The 19,599-nt window shown below is 45.6% G+C and overlaps 1 protein-coding gene across 1 annotated transcript in view; it reads right to left on the reverse strand.

The window, feature by feature from the left end:
* grin3bb (glutamate receptor, ionotropic, N-methyl-D-aspartate 3Bb) overlaps window positions 1–19,599 on the reverse strand; it is a 36,165-nt gene that overhangs the window by 11,565 nt on the left and 5,001 nt on the right. The window contains 1 exon segment of the mRNA XM_088078244.1: window positions 3,622–4,226. Coding sequence (XP_087934370.1) covers window positions 3,622–4,226 — 605 coding nt within the window.

Raw genomic sequence — 19,599 nt, forward strand, 5'->3', positions numbered from 1 at the left:
GCTGCGATCATTCGGGGTCCTCCGAGGACGATTCCTGTCCGGACAGCAGAGCAAACATCAAACCTGCTGAACTCTGAGAGACATCTGAGTCTGTGATCTGTTTCTGTTTCTCTTCACGCTCCTCTGTCCTTTTGTTGTGCTGCAGCAGATAATCCGTCCTCCGCGGTTTATCTTCAGTCTGACTGTAATTTCATTTACTGTGAATCTGTTTGATCTTTTCTCCGTCACAGAGCTGAACGCAGCAGTTAAACCTTTTTATCCTCCTCAAACCTGCAGAGCGCCGATTTCTGCTGCTGTCAGATGCTCACACGCAGTGACTGACACAATCACTGACACAATCACCACTGACATACACAATCACTGACACAAACAACCACTGACATACACAATCACCACTGACATACACAATCACTGACACAAACAACCACTGACATACACAATCACCACTGACCTACATAATCACTGACACAAACAACCACTGACATACACAATCACCACTGACCTACATAATCACTGACACAATCACCACTGACATACACAATCACTGACACAAACAACCACTGACATACACAATCACTGACATACACAATCACTGACACAATCACTGACACAATCACCACTGACATACACAATCACTGACACAATCACTGACACAATCACCACTGACATACACAATCACTGACACAATCACCACTGACATACACAATCACTGACACAAACAACCACTGACATACACAATCACTGACACAATCACTGACACAATCACCACTGACATACACAATCACTGACACAATCACTGACACAATCACCACTGACATACACAATCACTGACACAAACAACCACTGACATACACAATCACTGACACAATCACTGACACAATCACCACTGACATACACAATCACTGACACAATCACTGACACAATCACCACTGACATACACAATCACTGACACAATCACCACTGACATACACAATCACTGACACAATCACCACTGACATACACAATCACTGACACAATTACCACTGACATACACAATCACCACTGTGTATGTCAGTGGTGATTGTGTATGTCAGTGGTGATTGTGTATGTCAGTGGTGATTGTGTATGTCAATCACTGATACACACACAGTCACTGACACACGCGATCACTGACACACACACACACACACACACACACAAACCCTGACACAAACAATCACTGACAGAGAATCACTGACACTCACACACAGTCACTGACGGATGAATAGCAAAGAACTTGTGGTGTAATGTTAAACTGCTTTTCTGATTCATGAGGGTGACAAATTTAACGTGAAAACAGTATGTGGAAAACCTGCAGAATATAGATGAATAATGATGAATTATAGATGAATATTCTGTGAACATAATCAATAAATTGTATGAAATCTGCTGATTTTTTTCAGCAGAAAATCTGAACTGCGTTCTCCTGTTAAAACAGAGTGTATTTATTTCCCGGTGACGCTTGCACCCGCTGTCTGTTTGGAAAACGTCCCGAGTAAAAGCTGGAAATCTTTCAGATGATATTCTGACATTGATCAGTCTGAGAATATCGCATGTTTAAACACAAATTATGTTTGTCAATTATTTGATAAACAAACAAAAACATTCTGTGATTGAGTTTTTCCTCTTCTGCTGTGAGGGTCCGAGCACAGAGGGATGGTGCCTGCCCTCTGAGGAACACTGGGTTAGGGTTAGATCTGAAAACAGCCTAATGGTTCTCTGACAGTGTTCGGGTGACCGCTCTGCGGACTCACACGTCTCGGTGCGGTTTTAATTGCTGCAGAGAGCCGCTAGCAGGAAACTTTTCATCTTCTCTGCACCTGAACAGTGCCGATCCAACGCCTCCAGGCTCTGAAATAAAGATCCTATTTATTTCAGCAGCTGCAGCAGCAAAATGCAGAACTTTAAAAATGTTTGTCCGTGAATCTGCAGAGCCAGGGTTCAGAGAGTCCGACCTGTAGAGACACCGCCAAGTCATCAACACAACGAGCAATGTCCCCCCACACCAACACAAGTCTCTGACTGAGGACGCTGGACTCCGTGCGGTTCTCTGACCGAGGACATTCTTGTTTTAAACGCTGTGCAGTTCTGGAGGAGACCTGGGGATAGCCTGTGTGTCGAGTCTGCAGAGAGCTGCAGGCTCCGTGATAAGTTTCAACATGTTTATATTCACACATGCTGTTTCCATGAATATAAATCAACATGAATATCTATGAAGATTAATATATATTTCAGCGTGATCATATTTCAGCACGAGGTTGTGTGAAGACGAGCGTGTGTGAGCGTGTTTCCCGGCTGAGTGTGGAGGAATCACCGAGAACAAACGAGCTGCTGCAGGAAAACGAGTCCATGCAGATCAGAAACCGGCAGACACACCGACCGGACGGGTTTATTCTGTGTGAGCGTGTTTCACTGAAAACACAAACTGCTTTTCAACATCACAACAGGTCAACCAGCAACATGTTCCTCCAAAAAACAACAACAACAACAACAAGAGTAACGAGAGAAACAACAACAGAAAAAACAATATCAACAACAGTAACGACAACAACAACAATAATAATAAAGCAAGTGTGTGTCTGTGTATCTGTGTGTTTGTGTGTGTGTTTGTGTTTGTGTGTGTGTGTGTTTGTGTGTGTGTGTCTGTGTATCTGTGTGTTTGTGTGTGTGTGTCTGTGTGTCTGTGTATCTGTGTGTGTGTGTGTATGTGTGTGTGTGTCTGTGTGTATCTGTGTGTGTGTGTTTGTGTGTGTTTTTGTGTGTGTGTGTGTATGTGTGTGTCTGTGTGTATCTGTGTGTGTGTGTGTGTGTATCTGTGTGTGAGTGTGTGTCTGCGTGTATCTGTGTGTGATTGTGTGTCTGTGTGTATCTGTGTGTGTGTGTGTGTGTGTGTCTGCGTGTATGTGTGTGTGTGTGTGTATCTGTGTGCATCTGTGTGTGTGTGTGTGTGTGTGTGTGTGTGTGTGTGTGTGTATCTGTGTGTGTATCTGTGTGTGAGCGTATGTGTGTGTGTGTGTGTGTGTGTGTATGTGTGTATCTGTGTGTATATCTGTGTGTGTGTATCTGTGTGTATAGCTGTGTATCTGTGTGTGTGTGTGTGTGCGTCTGTGTGTATCTGTGTATATCTGTGTGTATGTGTCTGTGTTTATCTGTGTGTGTGTATGTGTGTGTGTATCTGTGTATATCTGTGTGTGTGTGTCTGTGTATATCTGTGTGTGTGTGTGTGTGTGTGTGTGTGTGTGTGTATGTGTGTATATGTGTGTATATCTGTGTGTGTGTGTCTGTGTATATCTGTGTGTGTGTGTGTGTGTGTGTGTATCTGTGTGTATCTGTGTATATCTGTGTGTGTGTGTGTGTGTGTGTGTGTGTGTGTGTGTGTATCTGTGTATATCTGTGTGTGTGTGTGTGTGTGTGTGTATCTGTGTGTATCTGTGTATATCTGTGTGTGTGAGTGTGTGTGTGTGTGTGTGTGTGTGTGTGTATCTGTGTGTATCTGTGTATATCTGTGTGTGTGTGTGTGTGTGTGTGTGTGTGTGTATCTGTGTGTATCTGTGTGTGTGTCTGTGGTTGTATATGTGTGTATCAGTTTGTATCGGTGTTTACCTGGACAGGTACCGTCCTGAAGACAGGTGTCTCTCAGGCGTGTCATAGCAGTTGACTGTGTTCTGGATCAGGGCGAGGTCCGGTCTGACCCGGGTGGCCGCGGCGACGGCGCGGCCGACGAGCTGCAGGGCGTCTCTGACGTAGAAGTCGAGCGGCTTTCTCTCCACCTCGCCGTAGGCCAGCAGGCCAAGCGGCAGGCCTATGGCGTGAAGCGCATCGGGGCTGAGCGGCTGGCCTAGCACCCAGTGCACCATGGGTAAGGTGAGGCCCAGGTCCTGAGCGCTGCGCAGCACCGCTGCTGCGCACTGCGGGTCGTCGCCAAACAGCAGCACAGCCGCCGGCACCACGGGGCTCTGCCGGAAGTGTCGGGACAGGAAGTCGTGGATCTGAGTGTCGTCATGCGCCGACTGCGTCAGGTTCAGCAGGGCACGCACCTGCCAGGAGGCCCCGCCCTCCAGGAGCCGCAGGAGGCCCCGTGCCTCCTCCCACCCCCGACACAGAACCACGGTTCCCTCACGCCAACCGGAGCGCCGAAGAACTGTCAGCAGCAGCTCTGACAGACCCGACTCTGGAACCCCCATCGCCATCTGCAGGTGGAACCGGTTCTACAGGAGGAGGAGAACAAGAAGGAGGAGGAGGAGGAGGAGGAGGAGGAGGAGGAGAACAGGGTAAGAACATGTCAAAGTGGATCAGACATAAAACAGAACATAAGTGATCAGAACAGACGTCAGAAATAACAGACGAGTCGATCCTGTCTGATGTCTGAGAGGAACCATCAGAGAACTATCATACAACCACCGGAGAGCCATCAGAGAACCATCAGAGAATCATAGGAGAACCATCAGAGAACTGCAAGAACTGCAGATGAACCATCAGAGAATCACCAGAGAACCACAGGTGAACTATCAGAGAACCATCAGAGAACCACAGGAGAACCATCAGAGAACCATCAGAGAACCATCAGAGAACCATGGGAGAACCTTCAGAGAACCACAGGAGAACCATCAGAGAACCATCAGAGAACCACAGGAGAACCATCAGAGAACCATGGGAGAATGGACAAAAAAAGCTTCAGCTGTTGGTTCGAAGCAGAGCTCGTACCTCGCTCTGTAGCTCACATTTTTTACGGTGCTCTAGAGAACCTCCTCTCTGTGGTCACATCTCCCCCTACTAATACTGTAATAATACTAAAAATACTCCTTCTATTACAAATACTGCTACTACAACTACTGTTGCTACTGCATATTCTGACTATTAAAGACATGCTGTGACTTATTGTAAATACATACAATGTAATATACACAGTGTACAGTACTTGTAGTACCTGTAATATGCAGTACCTGTGGTAGTAAGTGTGAATCTCTTACTACCACAAATACTTTCTACTACCACTACTACTACCATTCAGTCTATTATCCATTAATATTTACACACCGTGTACAGAGTCTGTAGTAGTATGTAGTACACGTAGTGTGGATTACCTGAAGTATGTAGAGACAATCATATGTAGTATGTATTACATGCATTACTCTCTATCAGATTATTGTCCACCACTGGATGTCCCATATAAGTCAATGGGACAAAAGCACATTAGACACAGAACCTCCTCTTCATCACTCTGGAATCTGCAGGAGCCTGTTTGTTCTCCAGAGAACGTCTTTTATATCTGAAGCTGCATCGAGAGGACAATCAGAGACAATGACAACAAAAGGTCTGTCTCCTTCCACAGTCCTGCAGTCAGCCTGAGAGACGGACGCAGACAGTAACAAATGGACACAGGCAGACACAGACGGACAGATATAGACACAGACGGACACAGATAGAAACAAACGGTACTAAATGGACAAAGACGGACACAGACGGAGAGATGGGCACAGACAGACGTCTGTCCACAGTCCTGCAGTCAGCAGCAGTTTGACCTCTAACCTCTGTGACGTCACACTCATCCTGCAGGTAAACGAGTCGATTCTCTGAGTCATTCATCGTTCGTGTCCAGCCGATGGCGAGGACAGCGCCCCGACCACTGCACACCGGAGGCCGCGTGTACCGCCATTCAACTCCACTGTATCACGGCAACCGCAGAGACGGCGCTGATGGGAACGGGCGCCACCGTAAACAGCGTCTGCTCTGAGAGGTGACGGACCTCATGGCTCAGGACAGACCCTCAGAGACGCCTGTGATCGGCGACGTGAGTTCGAGTCCCTGCAGGTCGTCCTCATGACACTTCATCACAACAGAAGAAGAAAACACCAGCAGAGAGCGAGTGGCACATCAAAGGCATGCTCGCTCTCTGTTGTCATGGTGATGCAGGGCACGTCGCCCTTCACCGTGACGACGCTCTGACAGGCGGATATTAAAGGATTAAAAGCGTCAAACCTGCAAGAAGAGAAACGTCTGTTAGAGGGCAGATGGGGGGACAGAGGACACCAAACGGAAACCTGCTGCCTGATGGGAAGCCACATCACGTCACGCCACATCACGTCACGCCACATCACGCCATGTCACACCAAATCACGTCACGTCACGTCACGTCACGTCACGTCACGTCACGTCACGTCACGTCACGTCACGTCACGTCACGTCACGTCACGTCACGTCACGTCACGTCACGTCACGTCACGTCCACAGTTTAACCACAGAGGAGGAGGGGGATTATAAAAGTGAGTTTTATTGTGAAAGAGTTTTTGGTGTTTGTGCCGACTGAAGCAGGAAACGTTTCCTGAGGAGAAATAAAAGCAGCTGACTTGTTGTTCCTGTTTCTGCTCAGCACAGCTGAATACGCCGTTCTGTCCTAGGGCATCATGGGAAATCACAGCTCAAACCATCTCCCCGACAACAACAGTCCTCCCAGTCAGAGGGTCATTTCCTGTCACTGATTAGATTTATCTCCTCCGTCCTCACAAACACAAAATTTCCCCTCGTTCTCCGACACGAATCCTGCAGGAACGTGTCCGTCTCAACTGACCGAAGTCGGAGGCCAAACGACGCGGTTCCTCCACAAACTGTAACCGTCCCGCCGTGTAAATCATAATATAATTTTAATCTGAAGATAAAATAATCATAAATGTGGATCTCTAAACATTTAGAACTTTAAATCTCTTTGCTGCTGAAATCTGAGGCAGGAACAAACTGCAGAGACAAAAACTCAACATCTCACCCATAAAATAAACGTCTTCACCAACAAGCACAGACAACAACTGTCCTCCGTCCTCTCTGACTGCAGGTCCTATCCTGTGTCCTCCGTCCTCTCTGACTGCAAAACAAAACTCAGAGCCAAACCACAGAACCAAATCACAGAAAAAACCACAGAACCCAATTTCAGAGCCAAACCTCGGAACCATCCACAGACAACCACACACTTAAACTTAACTTCACGTACAGACCAACCTGATCAAAGAACCGGCTCTGTCAGCTTCAGCTGTGTTTACTTCCTGTTTGATGTTAATTAGGTGTGAATGTCGACATTTTCCGTTCCAACACACTGACGCCTGCTGACAGGACGTTCTCTGACAGGACGTTCTCTGACAGGACGTTCTCTGACAGGACGTTCTCTGACAGGACGTTCTCTGACAGGACGTTCTCTGACATTATTTAGCTGAGTCTTTAACAGGATATCTGCTGAATGATGGCATCATCAGGTCAAAGGTCACAGCTGTGTTGGTGCTAATCGTGGCTGAGGTCAAGGTGGAGTGAAGGCCTCTGGAGCTGAACGTTAGAACGGCCTGTGTGTGAATGTCGGCGTGGCCTGTGTGTGAATGTTGGTTGGTATTTGTTGTGGATAATCCATGACTAGCACAGAAGTCTGATAACAAAATACCACTGGGGTTCGGACTGTGCAGGCCTTTCCTCCCAGTCATGCCTCTACAGGTCACTCCATCGTCGCCCACGTGAGCGTTGAATTCCCCAAGAAGAACAATGAAGTCCCCTTTCCAGGACTCGGCCCTGAGACTCCAAGAAGGCCGGGTACTCCACTGTTTGGTGCATAAGCACAAACAACAGTCACAGACCTCCTCTTAGCGACTTGCAGCCGCATCGAGGCGAGCCTCTCGTTCTCCGGGGAGAACTCCAGAATAGAGGCGCTCAGCCCAGGACTTGTATCTCCACACTTGCCCGGTGCCCTTTTACGCTGGGCAACTCCAAAAAGGAGAGAGTCCAGAGGTTCGGTTCCAGAGCCAGAGCTGTGCATGGAGGTCAGCTTGCCTATATCTAGCTGGTCCCGCTCCACCTCCCGCACAGCTGCGGCTCCTTCCCTGCCAGAGATGTGACGCTCCCTGTCCCCAGAGCGAACCCCCGATGCTAGGGATCAGCAAGCCCGGGGCCCCGCCCCCGCCTGCTGCCCAGCACACAATGCACCCAGACAATTGTCTCACTAAAAGCTCGGCAGTGTCCAGCATCTCAGCGTCTTAGTGTCTCTGCATCTCTGCGTCTCTGTGTCTCTGTGTCTGATTAAAGAGGACAGACAGATCAATAAGTCCCTCTGGCTCTCATTCAGCCCACAACCATCCCATCAGCCCCAGAGGACAGAAGAGACATTGTCTCAAGCCAATCACACAGGCCCACAGCCAGCTGGACGCCACACCGCTCTAGCTTCATCCACATCCACATCTGTCTGTCCCACACGTCCACATCTGTCTGTCTGTCCCACATGTCCACATCTGTCTGTCAAACAAACGTCCACATCTGTCTGTCTGTCCCACACGTCCACATCTGGTCAATTTCATGTGAAGTCTAAGCCCCACCCCTCTGGTGATGTCAACAGCGGTGGTCTGAGACAGGGGACAGGGGACAGGGGACAGGAGACAGATCAAAGGTTGGCTGATGTAACTGTTGTTGTAGATTAAATTAACTGAAGGTCACAGTCATGACAGCACTGAGGCATGCATGTAAATACGGCTGCCTGCCAGGTTCTGCAAATGTTACAGAGCAACACACACAGAGACACAGAGAAACAGAGAGAGACAGACAGAGAGACAGAGACAGACAGAGAGACAGACAGAGACAGAGACAGAGACACAGAGAGAGACAGAGACAGAGACAGACAGTGAGACAGAGAGAGACAGAGACAGAGACACAGAGACAGACAGAGAGAGAGACAGAGACAGACAGAGAGACAGAGACAGAGAGAGAGACAGAGACAGACAGAGAGACAGAGACACAGAGAGAGACAGAGACAGAGACAGAGACAGAGACACAGAGAGAGACAGAGACAGAGGCAGAGGCAGAGACAGACAGACAGACAAATGGTTCCTTCAGTCTGTCTGTCTGGGAATTCATTCATTATTCTGTTCTGCTCTCTGATTGGACGGTTCTATCAGAAAGTAACCTCCTCCAAATCCATCTCTCTCTAACACACACGCACACACACACACACTCACTCACACACACACACACACACACACACACACACACACACACTCTCTCACACACACACACACACACACACACACACACACACACACACACACACAGTTCTTCTATTTAAGCCCAGCAGCCTCTGAAGAGCTCAATAATGAAATCTGTTCTCAGCTGAACCTCCGATCAACATCATCCTCACACCACAGTCTATCTGTAACAGAGAAGACTGGATTAAACATTCACACTCACATCTGGATTAAACATTCACACTCACATCTGGATTAAACATTCACACTCACACCTGTATGTCACAGAGAAGACTGGATTATTTTTTTGGGTGTTGAGGGTGTTGATGTGAACGCTGAGCCCTTCAATCCTGACACTGTGAAAAACACTGAAAACTCATAAAAATGAGCTCAGAATCAAAGACAGTATCCGAAATGTTTGTGAAGGTTCCACCTTTCTCTAGTCAACGAGCATTAAGACTGTAAATGTTTATTTCATTGTTCTTCTTATTGTTCTGTTTGCTGTGATCCTGATGGTGGAAAAATGTTGAAAGTGACTCTTACTGCTGTTTCTGTTGAATAAAAGTTCAGCTCCCACAGAAAACTAAATCTCAACATTCCTCAAACAGTGTGCAGATGGATGTTTCTGAGTGTGTGTGTGTGCGTGTGTGTGTGAGAGTGTGTGAGTGTGTGTGTGAGTGTGTGTGTGTGTGTGTGTGTGTGAGTGAGTGTGTGTGTGTGCTTGTGCGTGTCTGTGTGTGTGAGTGTGTGTGTGTGTGTGTGTGTGTGTGTGTGTGTGTGTGCGTGAGTGTATGTGTGTGTGTGTGTGTGTGTGTGTGTGTGTGTGTGTGTGTGTGTGAGTGTGTGTGTGTGAGAGCTCAGGTCACAGCGACTCTCAGCGTGTCCGACCTCCAGCAGGAAGTGGACGGAGCCGCCGTCAGCAGGATGAAGTTAACGAGCAGCTGCATCGACACAAACTCTGCAGGAGGAAACAGTCACACAGTCAGCAGGTTGTCACACCTGACCCGACACACGTTCCCGTTCAGTCGTTCTGCGTTCACACGGAGAGCGACTCATCAACAGGCTGCAGGTCCTTTGTGACATGAAGCATTAAACTGATGCCGACACGTGTCGCTGCTGATGATGTGACGTGATGCACTACAAATACTTCAGCAACAGTTCTGCTGCAACGAGGCGGTGAAACTCGGACCGATCAGAGAGTTTATTTTCAACAGTGATGCTGTTGAGCTCAGGGAGCCTACACTGTGCTCGCCATCTCTCGGTAACTCAGGGACGTGATGGCGCTGAAAAGTTCAAATGGAGCTCAGATCAAAAGCAGATATTTTTATGACTAAATACAAACTCTCGCCAGTAGCAAACACATGCACCATGACAACATAACTACGGTAACCAGTGGATGAGCAACACTTCCACGCACTTCCATGGCGCCTTGGTGATGATGTAGCTGGTGACAGTGTTGCCATGTGGCTGGCGTGTGAACGCAGCATCAGTCAGCAGGTGACAGCTGTCAGCAGGCGGCTTTGTGTGTCCAGAGGAGGAGTTCTCACTCTGGTGTTTATTTATGAAGCGGAGTCCGACACTCACAGCACAGAGCAAAGCCTGCTGGGAGAACAGCTGCTGGGGCTGATACAGAAAGTTTAAAGAGAAGAAGAAGAAACGGATGTAGAGCGCTGAAAACCTCTGAGAGCTGAGCAGCTGCTGAAATTATTTCATCATGTTTCTATCGTTTCATCTCAAGCACAGATCTGCTGAGAGCTCTCCGTACAGAGAGGAAACAACGAGAACATTTTCACTACGACAACAATAACGTCATTGCCACAACACAAACACTCACTGATAAACAACCACAACAAAAACACAAACACTCACTGATAAACAACCACAACAAAAACACAAACACTGACTGATAAACAACCACAACAAAAACACAAACACTCACTGATAAACAACCACAACAAAAACACAAACACTCACTGATAAACAACCACAACAAAAACACAAACACTCACTGATAAACAACCACAAAAAAAACACACAAACTCAGAGTCTCAGCTCCATAGAACCTCGTGTTCCTTCGGCCCTCAGCAGTGATGACTTCATGACTTTCTTTAATAATAAAAACTATTCGAGGTAAACGCCGTCACCTCTTGCCCTTACCTGACCTGACCGCAGACTCAGGTAGCCTGGATATGGCAGCAAGGCCTGAAATTTATTTCGACCATTTCTCCCCCATTGACCTTCATCGACTGACTGAGAACACTACTACTAACTGAAGTCATTCTCAAACTGACTGTCTCATTGATAATGCTACTGGCTCACTGTGATCAGCTCTCGACACTGTTGCACCCTTCAAGAAGAAAATAATGAAACAAAGAAAATTAGTCCCATGGTTTAACCTCCAGATTCGCAAATTGAAACAAACCGCGAAAATTTGAAAGACATTGGCGTTCGACCAAACTGGAAGAGTCCCATTTAGTCTGGCTGGACAGTCTTAAAGTCTATAAGAAGGCCCTCCGCCATGCCAGGGCAAACTATTATTCATCACTAATTGAGGAAAACAAAAACAATCCCAGGTTTCTTTTCAACACTGTAGCCAGGTTGACTCAGAGTCTCAGCTCTATAGAGCCTGTATTCCTTCAGCCCTCAGCAGTGACGACTTTATGAATTTCTTTAATAATAAAATCATAACTATTCAAGATAAAATCCATCACCTCTTAACCTTACCTGACCTGACCCCGGACTCAGATAGCCTGGATATGGCAGCAAGGCCCGAAATTTATTTGGACCATTTCTCCCCCATTGACCTTCATCGACTCTATACTTTGGTTTCTGCATCTAAGCCATCAACATGCCTGCTAGACCCCATCCCAACTAAGCTCCTTAAGGAAGTTTGCCTTTATTAGACAATTTTTTATTAGATATAATCAACGCGTCTTTATTAACAGTACCTCAGTCTTTTAAAGTAGCTGTCATTAAACCTCTTCTAAAGAAGCCCACTCTCGATCCTGAGATTTTAGCTAACTATAGACCGATATCTAATCTCCCCTTTATTTCTAAAATCCTTGAGAGAGTGGTTGCTCATCAGCTCTGTGACTTTCCCCAAGACAACAGTTTATTTGAGGACTTTCAGTCAGGCTTCAGAGTTCATCATAGCACAGAGACGGCACTAGTAAAAATTAATAACGACTTATTTATCGCTTCTGACACGGGTCTGGTCTCTGTTTTAATCCTATTAGATCTCAGTGCTGCATTTGACACCATTGACCATCAAATCTTACTGCACAGACTTGAAACCTGAATTGGCCTTAAAGTAACGTCACTAGCCTGGTTTAAGTCATACTTATCAGATCGTTCCCAATTTGTTCACATCAATGATCAACCCTCCGCACATACAAAGGTCTGCTTCGGAGTGCCACAAGGTTCGATGCTTGGACCAATCCTTTTCACTTTATATATGCTTCCTCTAGGCAACATAATTAGAAAACATTCCTTAAATTTCCATTGTTATGCTGATGATACGCAATTATATCTATCTATGAAACCAGATGAAACTGATCAGCTATCTAGACTTCAAACATGTCTTAAGGATGTAAAAGCCTGGATGAGCCGTAATTTCCTGATGTTGAATTCAGACAAAACTGAAGTTATTGTTCTTGGCCCAAAACACCTCAGAAGCTCCTTTTCCAACAATGTAATTTCTCTAGATGGCATTACCTTGGTCTCTAGCACAACTGTAAGGAACCTCGGAGTTTTATTTGACCAGGATTTATCCTTTGCTTCCCATATTAAACAAACTTCAAGGACGGCTTTCTTTCACCTGCGTAACATCGCAAAAATTAGACATATCCTATCCCAAACAGATGCTGAAAAATTAGTACATGCATTTGTCACCTCTAGGCTGGATTACTGTAACTCCCTATTATTTGGTTGCCCCAACAAATCTCTTAGGTCTCTCCAACTGGTGCAGAATGCTGCTGCTCGTGTTTTAACGGGAACCAAGAAAAGGGATCATATTTCTCCTGTTTTAGCTTCTCTGCACTGGCTCCCTGTGAAATCCAGGATTTAATTTAAAATCCTCCTCCTTACTTACAAAGCTCTAAATGTTCAGGCTCCATCCTATCTGTCACAGCTCATAGTTCCTTACCAACCCTCAAGATCACTGCACTCTGAAAACGCAGGGTTACTTGTGGTTCCCAAAGTTTGCAAAAGTAGGTTAGGAACCAGAGCCTTCAGCTACCTCAGGCTGCCTGGACCAGCCCCTAGTTAGGCTGACATAGGTTTAACCTGCTGGGGGACTTCCTCTGATATGCTGAGCTCCTTTTCCTTCTCTCAATGCCGCCATCGGAAAATCATGCATGTCTGTCAACTGCATTGCCATTTACAAGCTTAGCTTAGCCTCAGTAGTTTAGCTTAGCCTCAGTAGTTTAGCTTAGCCTAACATCTGTGATAGCCATGTGGTACTCTCACTACCTGGGGCTCACGATTATAGAGCCTGGGTCTGTTGAATTGCACTACGCTAATCCTGTTGCCTCTCCGGAGCGTTCCTGCTCCCTTGTTTCCTAGTTTTCCTGGATCCCGGCCGTAACCTTGACTGTGCCTGACCGTGGCCTTTGGTTGTGCTCGTGCTGTGGCTGCACTGATACTGTGCCCCCCGCTCGCCCTGATTGTGGTCTGGTCCTGGTTGTGCCGATGCTGTGATCCTGCCTTTGGACACCTCCCTATCAACATGTGCATGAGACTGTTATCATCTCCCTCAACATCATCAGAGTGCAATTAATGATTTCACACCTACCATTATTGTAATATGACATGCATCTTATTGCATATTATTGCTGTGCCCCCCCCCCCCCTCTGCCCAGGGTCTGAGGGCAGAGGGATGTCGTACACTGTAAAGCCCTCTGAGGCAAACCATGTTTTGTGATAATGGGCTATATAAATAAAACTGACTTGACTTGAAAATTGACAAACACTCACTGATATACAACCACAACGAAAACACAAACACTGATAAACAATCACACCATAAACAAACACTGATAAACAAACAGAAAACTGTCACACAGGTTTTGACTCCACCATTACAGATGCTGAATTTCTGCTGAAAAACTGATGGAGAAAACTGGAGCTGATTCAGATCTGATTGAGATTGTTGCCAGTGTGAACGCTGCGCTTGTGTGTCACATTATTAACTCAAGTATTGAAAATGTGTTTGTCCGCAGGATTGGAAGACCGCAAAAGTTTTTTTTCTTGCTAAAAATTTAACACGTCAGCAGCACACGTTGATGTCGTAGATTATTCTTTGTTGTAGATAAAGTTCACAGCGCTGAAGTGGACGCAGAGTCCGCTTACGAACACACGGTTTGTTAAAGATCAGACCTGTTAGATGTCGAGGACAGCCATCTGTTGATTTCTGTCCTGATTAAAGTTCTTCCTTTAGTTCCAGAGAGGACTCGAGTTGGTTGATGTGAACGCTGCTGCGTCTTCAGTTTCAGACCTGAACCGTATTCTGAAAATAGAGTTAAAGTTCATGTTTGAATCTATGACGAACAACAAACTCATGTTGATGGATCAAGTTATCAGTTAACAGCTGAAATTCAGTATCAACAATAGAACGTTCATGAGACAAAACTGTAGGCTATAACCTCAGATAATCAACAATCACGATCGAAACAAACTGATAATCCTGAGAATGAAAAGTGACAGCGTGTGAACGCTGAAGTAAAAGCTGTTAAACACCAGAAGTTTTTCAACATGTTCTGAAAACTTCAACTTCAAAACTGCAGGTCGCTCAAGACAACGTGTCCCGCTGAGTGCTAAGACAGAACAGAGACATGTCAGAGACACGCAGGATGATGTCGAAGACATGAAGGACAATGTCAAAGACATGCAGGACTTGTGATCACAGTTTCAGTTGTTTGTCTGTTTGTATATTTCAGAGCATCAAACATCAGAGGACGGACAACACACACAGAACAGACAACACACAGAGGACAGACAATACACAAAGGACAGACAACGGGACAGAGAAACAGACAACACACACGAAACAAACAACACACAGAGGACAGACAACAGGACAGATAGATAGATGGGGAGACGGAGAGGAAGTCAGTGACAGCAGGATAATCCTTTACTGATCAAAGAGTTTTCAAACCGTCAATCAGCGTTTCCGTTTTCACCTCAGCAGAGACATGACTACACAACTACACAACAACTACACAACTGCACACACACACAACTACACAACAACTACACACTCACACACAACTACAGTACAACTACACAACAACTACACACTCACACACAACTACAGTACAACTACACAACAACTACACAATGCTGTGATCATGTCTTTGGACACCTCCGTATCAACAAGTGCACAAGACTCTTATCATCACCTACATCATCATCACAGACCCACAGTCACCCTCATCATCATCATCATCACAGACCCACAGTCACCCTCATCATCATCATCATCACAGACCCACAGTCACCCTCATCATCATCATCATCACAGACCCACAGTCACCCTCATCATCATCATCATCACAGACCCACAGTCACCCTCATCATCATCATCATCATCACAGACCCACAGTCACCCTCATCATCATCATCATCACAGACCCACAGTCACCCTCATCATCATCATCATCATCATCACAGACCCACAGTCACCCTCATCATCATCATCATCATCATCACCGACCCACCGTCACCCTCATCATCATCATCATCATCACAGACCCACAGTCACCCTCATCATCATCATCATCACAGACCCACAGTCACCCTCATCATCATCATCATCACAGAGTGCAATAATGATTTCACACCTGCTGTTATTGTAATATGACATGCATCTGTTTCTACTACTGCTGTGACTCTCCCCCTCTCTCCCCCTCTCCCCCTCTCCCCCTCTCCCTCTCTCCCCCTCTCTCTTTCTCTTTCCTTTTTGCCATGATTGTATTTATTCATTTGTTATTTACATCTATCGCTCATCTGTCCGTCCTGAAGAGGGATCCCTCATCATCCTCTGCTGCTCTTCCTGAGGTTTCTTCCTCTTTTTCTGTTACAGGTGTTCTTTTTCGGGAGATTTTCCTTGGGTGATATACACAACAACTACACACAGCTCACAGTCACAAACTGCTACACAACAACTACAACACAACTACACACTCACACACAACTACACACTGCTACACAACAACAACACACAGCTCACACAAGTACACACTGCTACAACCTACGACCTTGGAAAGCACTTTCATAAGGACCTTGATAAGGACCTTGAGACTTGAGGCAAGCTGAAACAAAGTTTGTTTTTATCTCACAGGCTGAATATGTTAATATTTAATATATTTATAAATATTATATATATAATATTAACATTTAATATTTAATATTTCTAACTAACTGTTTCTGTTTCTCACTGACATCTTCAGGCCTGAAGGCAGCTCAGAGTGTGTGTGACTGTGTCACTGTGTGTGTGTGTGTGTGTGTGAGACTGTGTCTGCGTGTGTGTGTGTGTGTGTGACTGTGTCTCTGTGTGTGTGTGTGTGTGTGTGTGTGTGTGTGTGTGTGAGACTGTGTCTGTGTGTGTGTGTGTGTGTGTGTGACTGTGTCACTGTGTGTGTGTGGGGGGGGATCAGTCTGATATCTTATCTGCAGTCTGTCAGCAGCTAATTATCAGCTTGTTAAGTCTTTAACAAGGGACTCTTAACGAGGTTCTAGAGCACTCATTCTGATGACATCATGTACATTGATAAATTGATAAAAGGTCAAAGGTCAACGCACACAACATGACACAAAAACTGCTGCCAGAAACATTGTTCTGCTGACCCAAATGAACCTCCTTAAACCTACAGCTTTGTTAAATCTACAGCCTCATTAAAACCTGCAGCCTCATTTAACCTGCAGCCTCATTACAACCTGCAGCTTTGTTAAACCTGCAGCCTCATTTAACCTGCAGCCTCATTACAACCTGCAGCCTCATTTAACCTGCAGCCTCATTTAACCTGCAGCCTCATTAAAATCTGCAGCCTCATTTAACCTGCAGCCTCATTTAACCTGCAGCCTCATTAAAATCTGCAGCCTCATTATAACCTGCAGCCTCATTTAACCTGCAGCCTCATTACAACCTGCAGCTTCATTTAACCTGCAGCCTCATTTAACCTGCAGCCTCATTACAACCTGCAGCTTTGTTAAACCTGCAGCCTCATTTAACCTGCAGCCTCATTTAACCTTCAGCCTCATTACAACCTGCAGCCTCATTAAAACCTGCAGCTTTGTTAAACCTGCAGCCTCATTTAACCTGCAGCCTCATTAAAATCTGCAGCCTCATTATAACCTGCAGCCTCATTTAACCTGCAGCCTCATTACAACCAGCAGCCTCATTTAACCAGCAGCCTCATTAAAACCTGCAGCCTCATTAAAACCTGCAGCCTCATTTAACCTGTAGCCTCATTAAAATCTGCAGCCTAATTTAACCTGCTGCCTCATTACAACCTGCAGCCTCATTTAACCTGCAGCCTCATTAAAATCTGCAGCCTCATTATAACCTGCAGCCTCATTTAATCTGCAGCCTCATTACAACCTGCAGCCTCATTTAACCTGCAGCCTCATTAAAACCTGCAGCCTCATAAAACCTGCAGCCTCGTAAAACCATCAGCCTTGTTAAACCTGTAGCCTCATTTAACCTGCAGCCTCATTAACCCTGCAGCCTCATTTAACCTGCAGCTTTGTTAAACCTGCAGCCTCATTTGTTTGTTTGGGGGCTTTTTTGTTTATTATAAGGATCCCCATTAGCTGACACCAAGACATGAAAAAACGTAGACATAAACAATAGAATAAATAAGTGAAAGAATAATAATAATAAGATTGATAAAATAATAGTAATAGTAATAATAATAACAACAATAACATGATTATTATTATTATTTTATTATATATATATATGTGTATGTATGTTATCATACTTAATGTTTAAATGTTTATTAGAGATATAGGCATATTTAATGTTTATTACAGATGTAACCATGTTTGATATTAATGGTTAAATGTTGATTATAGATAAAGGCATATTTTAATGTTTTATATAAATTTAAGTATGTGTAAGAAACTTAGTGTGTGTAGATGAACGTTCTCTTTTTAATCAGGTTTGATCCGGATCGTGGTCTGGTGTCTCAGACCTCTGTCTGAGGGTCCTGACAGCTGATTGGTAAGTGCAGAGGTATTTTCTAGTGTCGATGTCTCTGTCAGGTGTTTGTGTTTAACCTGCTCCGGTCAAACACAAAGAGACAGTGAGGCATGATGGGAAACTAATCCCTGCTGCTCGTCTTCAGACGGATTAAAAGATTCTCTGCCTCCACCGTCAGGCTGAATTCACCCGCCGCTGCACATCACCCACTCACAACCAATCAGGAGCCAGCACCCAGCGATCAATACCATCACTGATCAGCTGACACCTGCTGCTGTAGTCGTCCACATTCACACGGCGTGTGGTCGCTGTGATATCATTGGGGCTGGAGCTTAAACACTCTCCTGACTGATTAAACTGTGACATCATCACGGCTGTGATGTCATCACTTCAGACTGCAGTAAAGGTGAAGGTGAAGGTGAAGATGAAGATGAAGGTGAAGATGAAGGTGAAGATGAAGGTGGAGGTGAGGATGAAGATGAAGGTGAAGGTGAAGGTGAAGGTGAAGATGAAGGTGGAGGTGAAGATGAAGGTGGAGGTGAGGATGAAGATGAAGGTGAAGGTGAAGATGAAGGTGGAGGTGAGGATGAAGATGAAGTCTTTGCGCTCACACGCAGCTGCCAGCAGTTCATCCAAACGTCACGATGACACGTTTTAAAACTCTGAGCAGACTCGCTCTGATTGGATGCAGCGTCCTCGGCTTGAAATTGTTTTGGAAACATAAAAATCTCTGCAGAGATAATCTCCTCAGCAGCTTTTACTGTGAAAGCCTCTGGCAGGAAGTGCTGCACTTTCTGGGTCAATAAGGGACAGAAGAAGAAGAAGAAGAGACAAAAAAAACAAAACACGAAAAATAAGAATCAGTGACATCATCGTCAGTGAGACTGTAGCTACAATCGCTGTCTTTGTTGTTGTTGTTGTCGTTGTTGTTGTTGTTGTGTCAGACTCACACTGTGAAATCATCACAGAGACAGCCAATAGAAAACGATTCATCTACACATGTTGAACACTGAAACACTTCCAGGGCATTTTTAAAGACTTTTCCAGGATTTCCAGGAAGAACCTTGAGGAGCATGACCTAATTTTTCCAAATGAAGGAGACATGCTGAACTTCACCGTCACTGATGTTCCATACTGCCCCGCTCTCCCCTACAGCACACACATACACACACACACACACTCTCACACACACACACACACACACACACACACACACACACACACACACACACACACACACACTCACACACACACACACACACACACACACACACACACGCACACACACACTCACACACACACACACACACACACACACACACACACACACACACACACACACACACACACACACACACACACACACACACACACACACACACACACACACACACA

Source organism: Plectropomus leopardus, chromosome 5 (assembly GCF_026936395.1).
Source record: "Plectropomus leopardus strain MGB_pleo_1.0 chromosome 5, ASM2693639v1, whole genome shotgun sequence".
NCBI lineage: Eukaryota > Metazoa > Chordata > Actinopteri > Perciformes > Serranidae > Plectropomus > Plectropomus leopardus.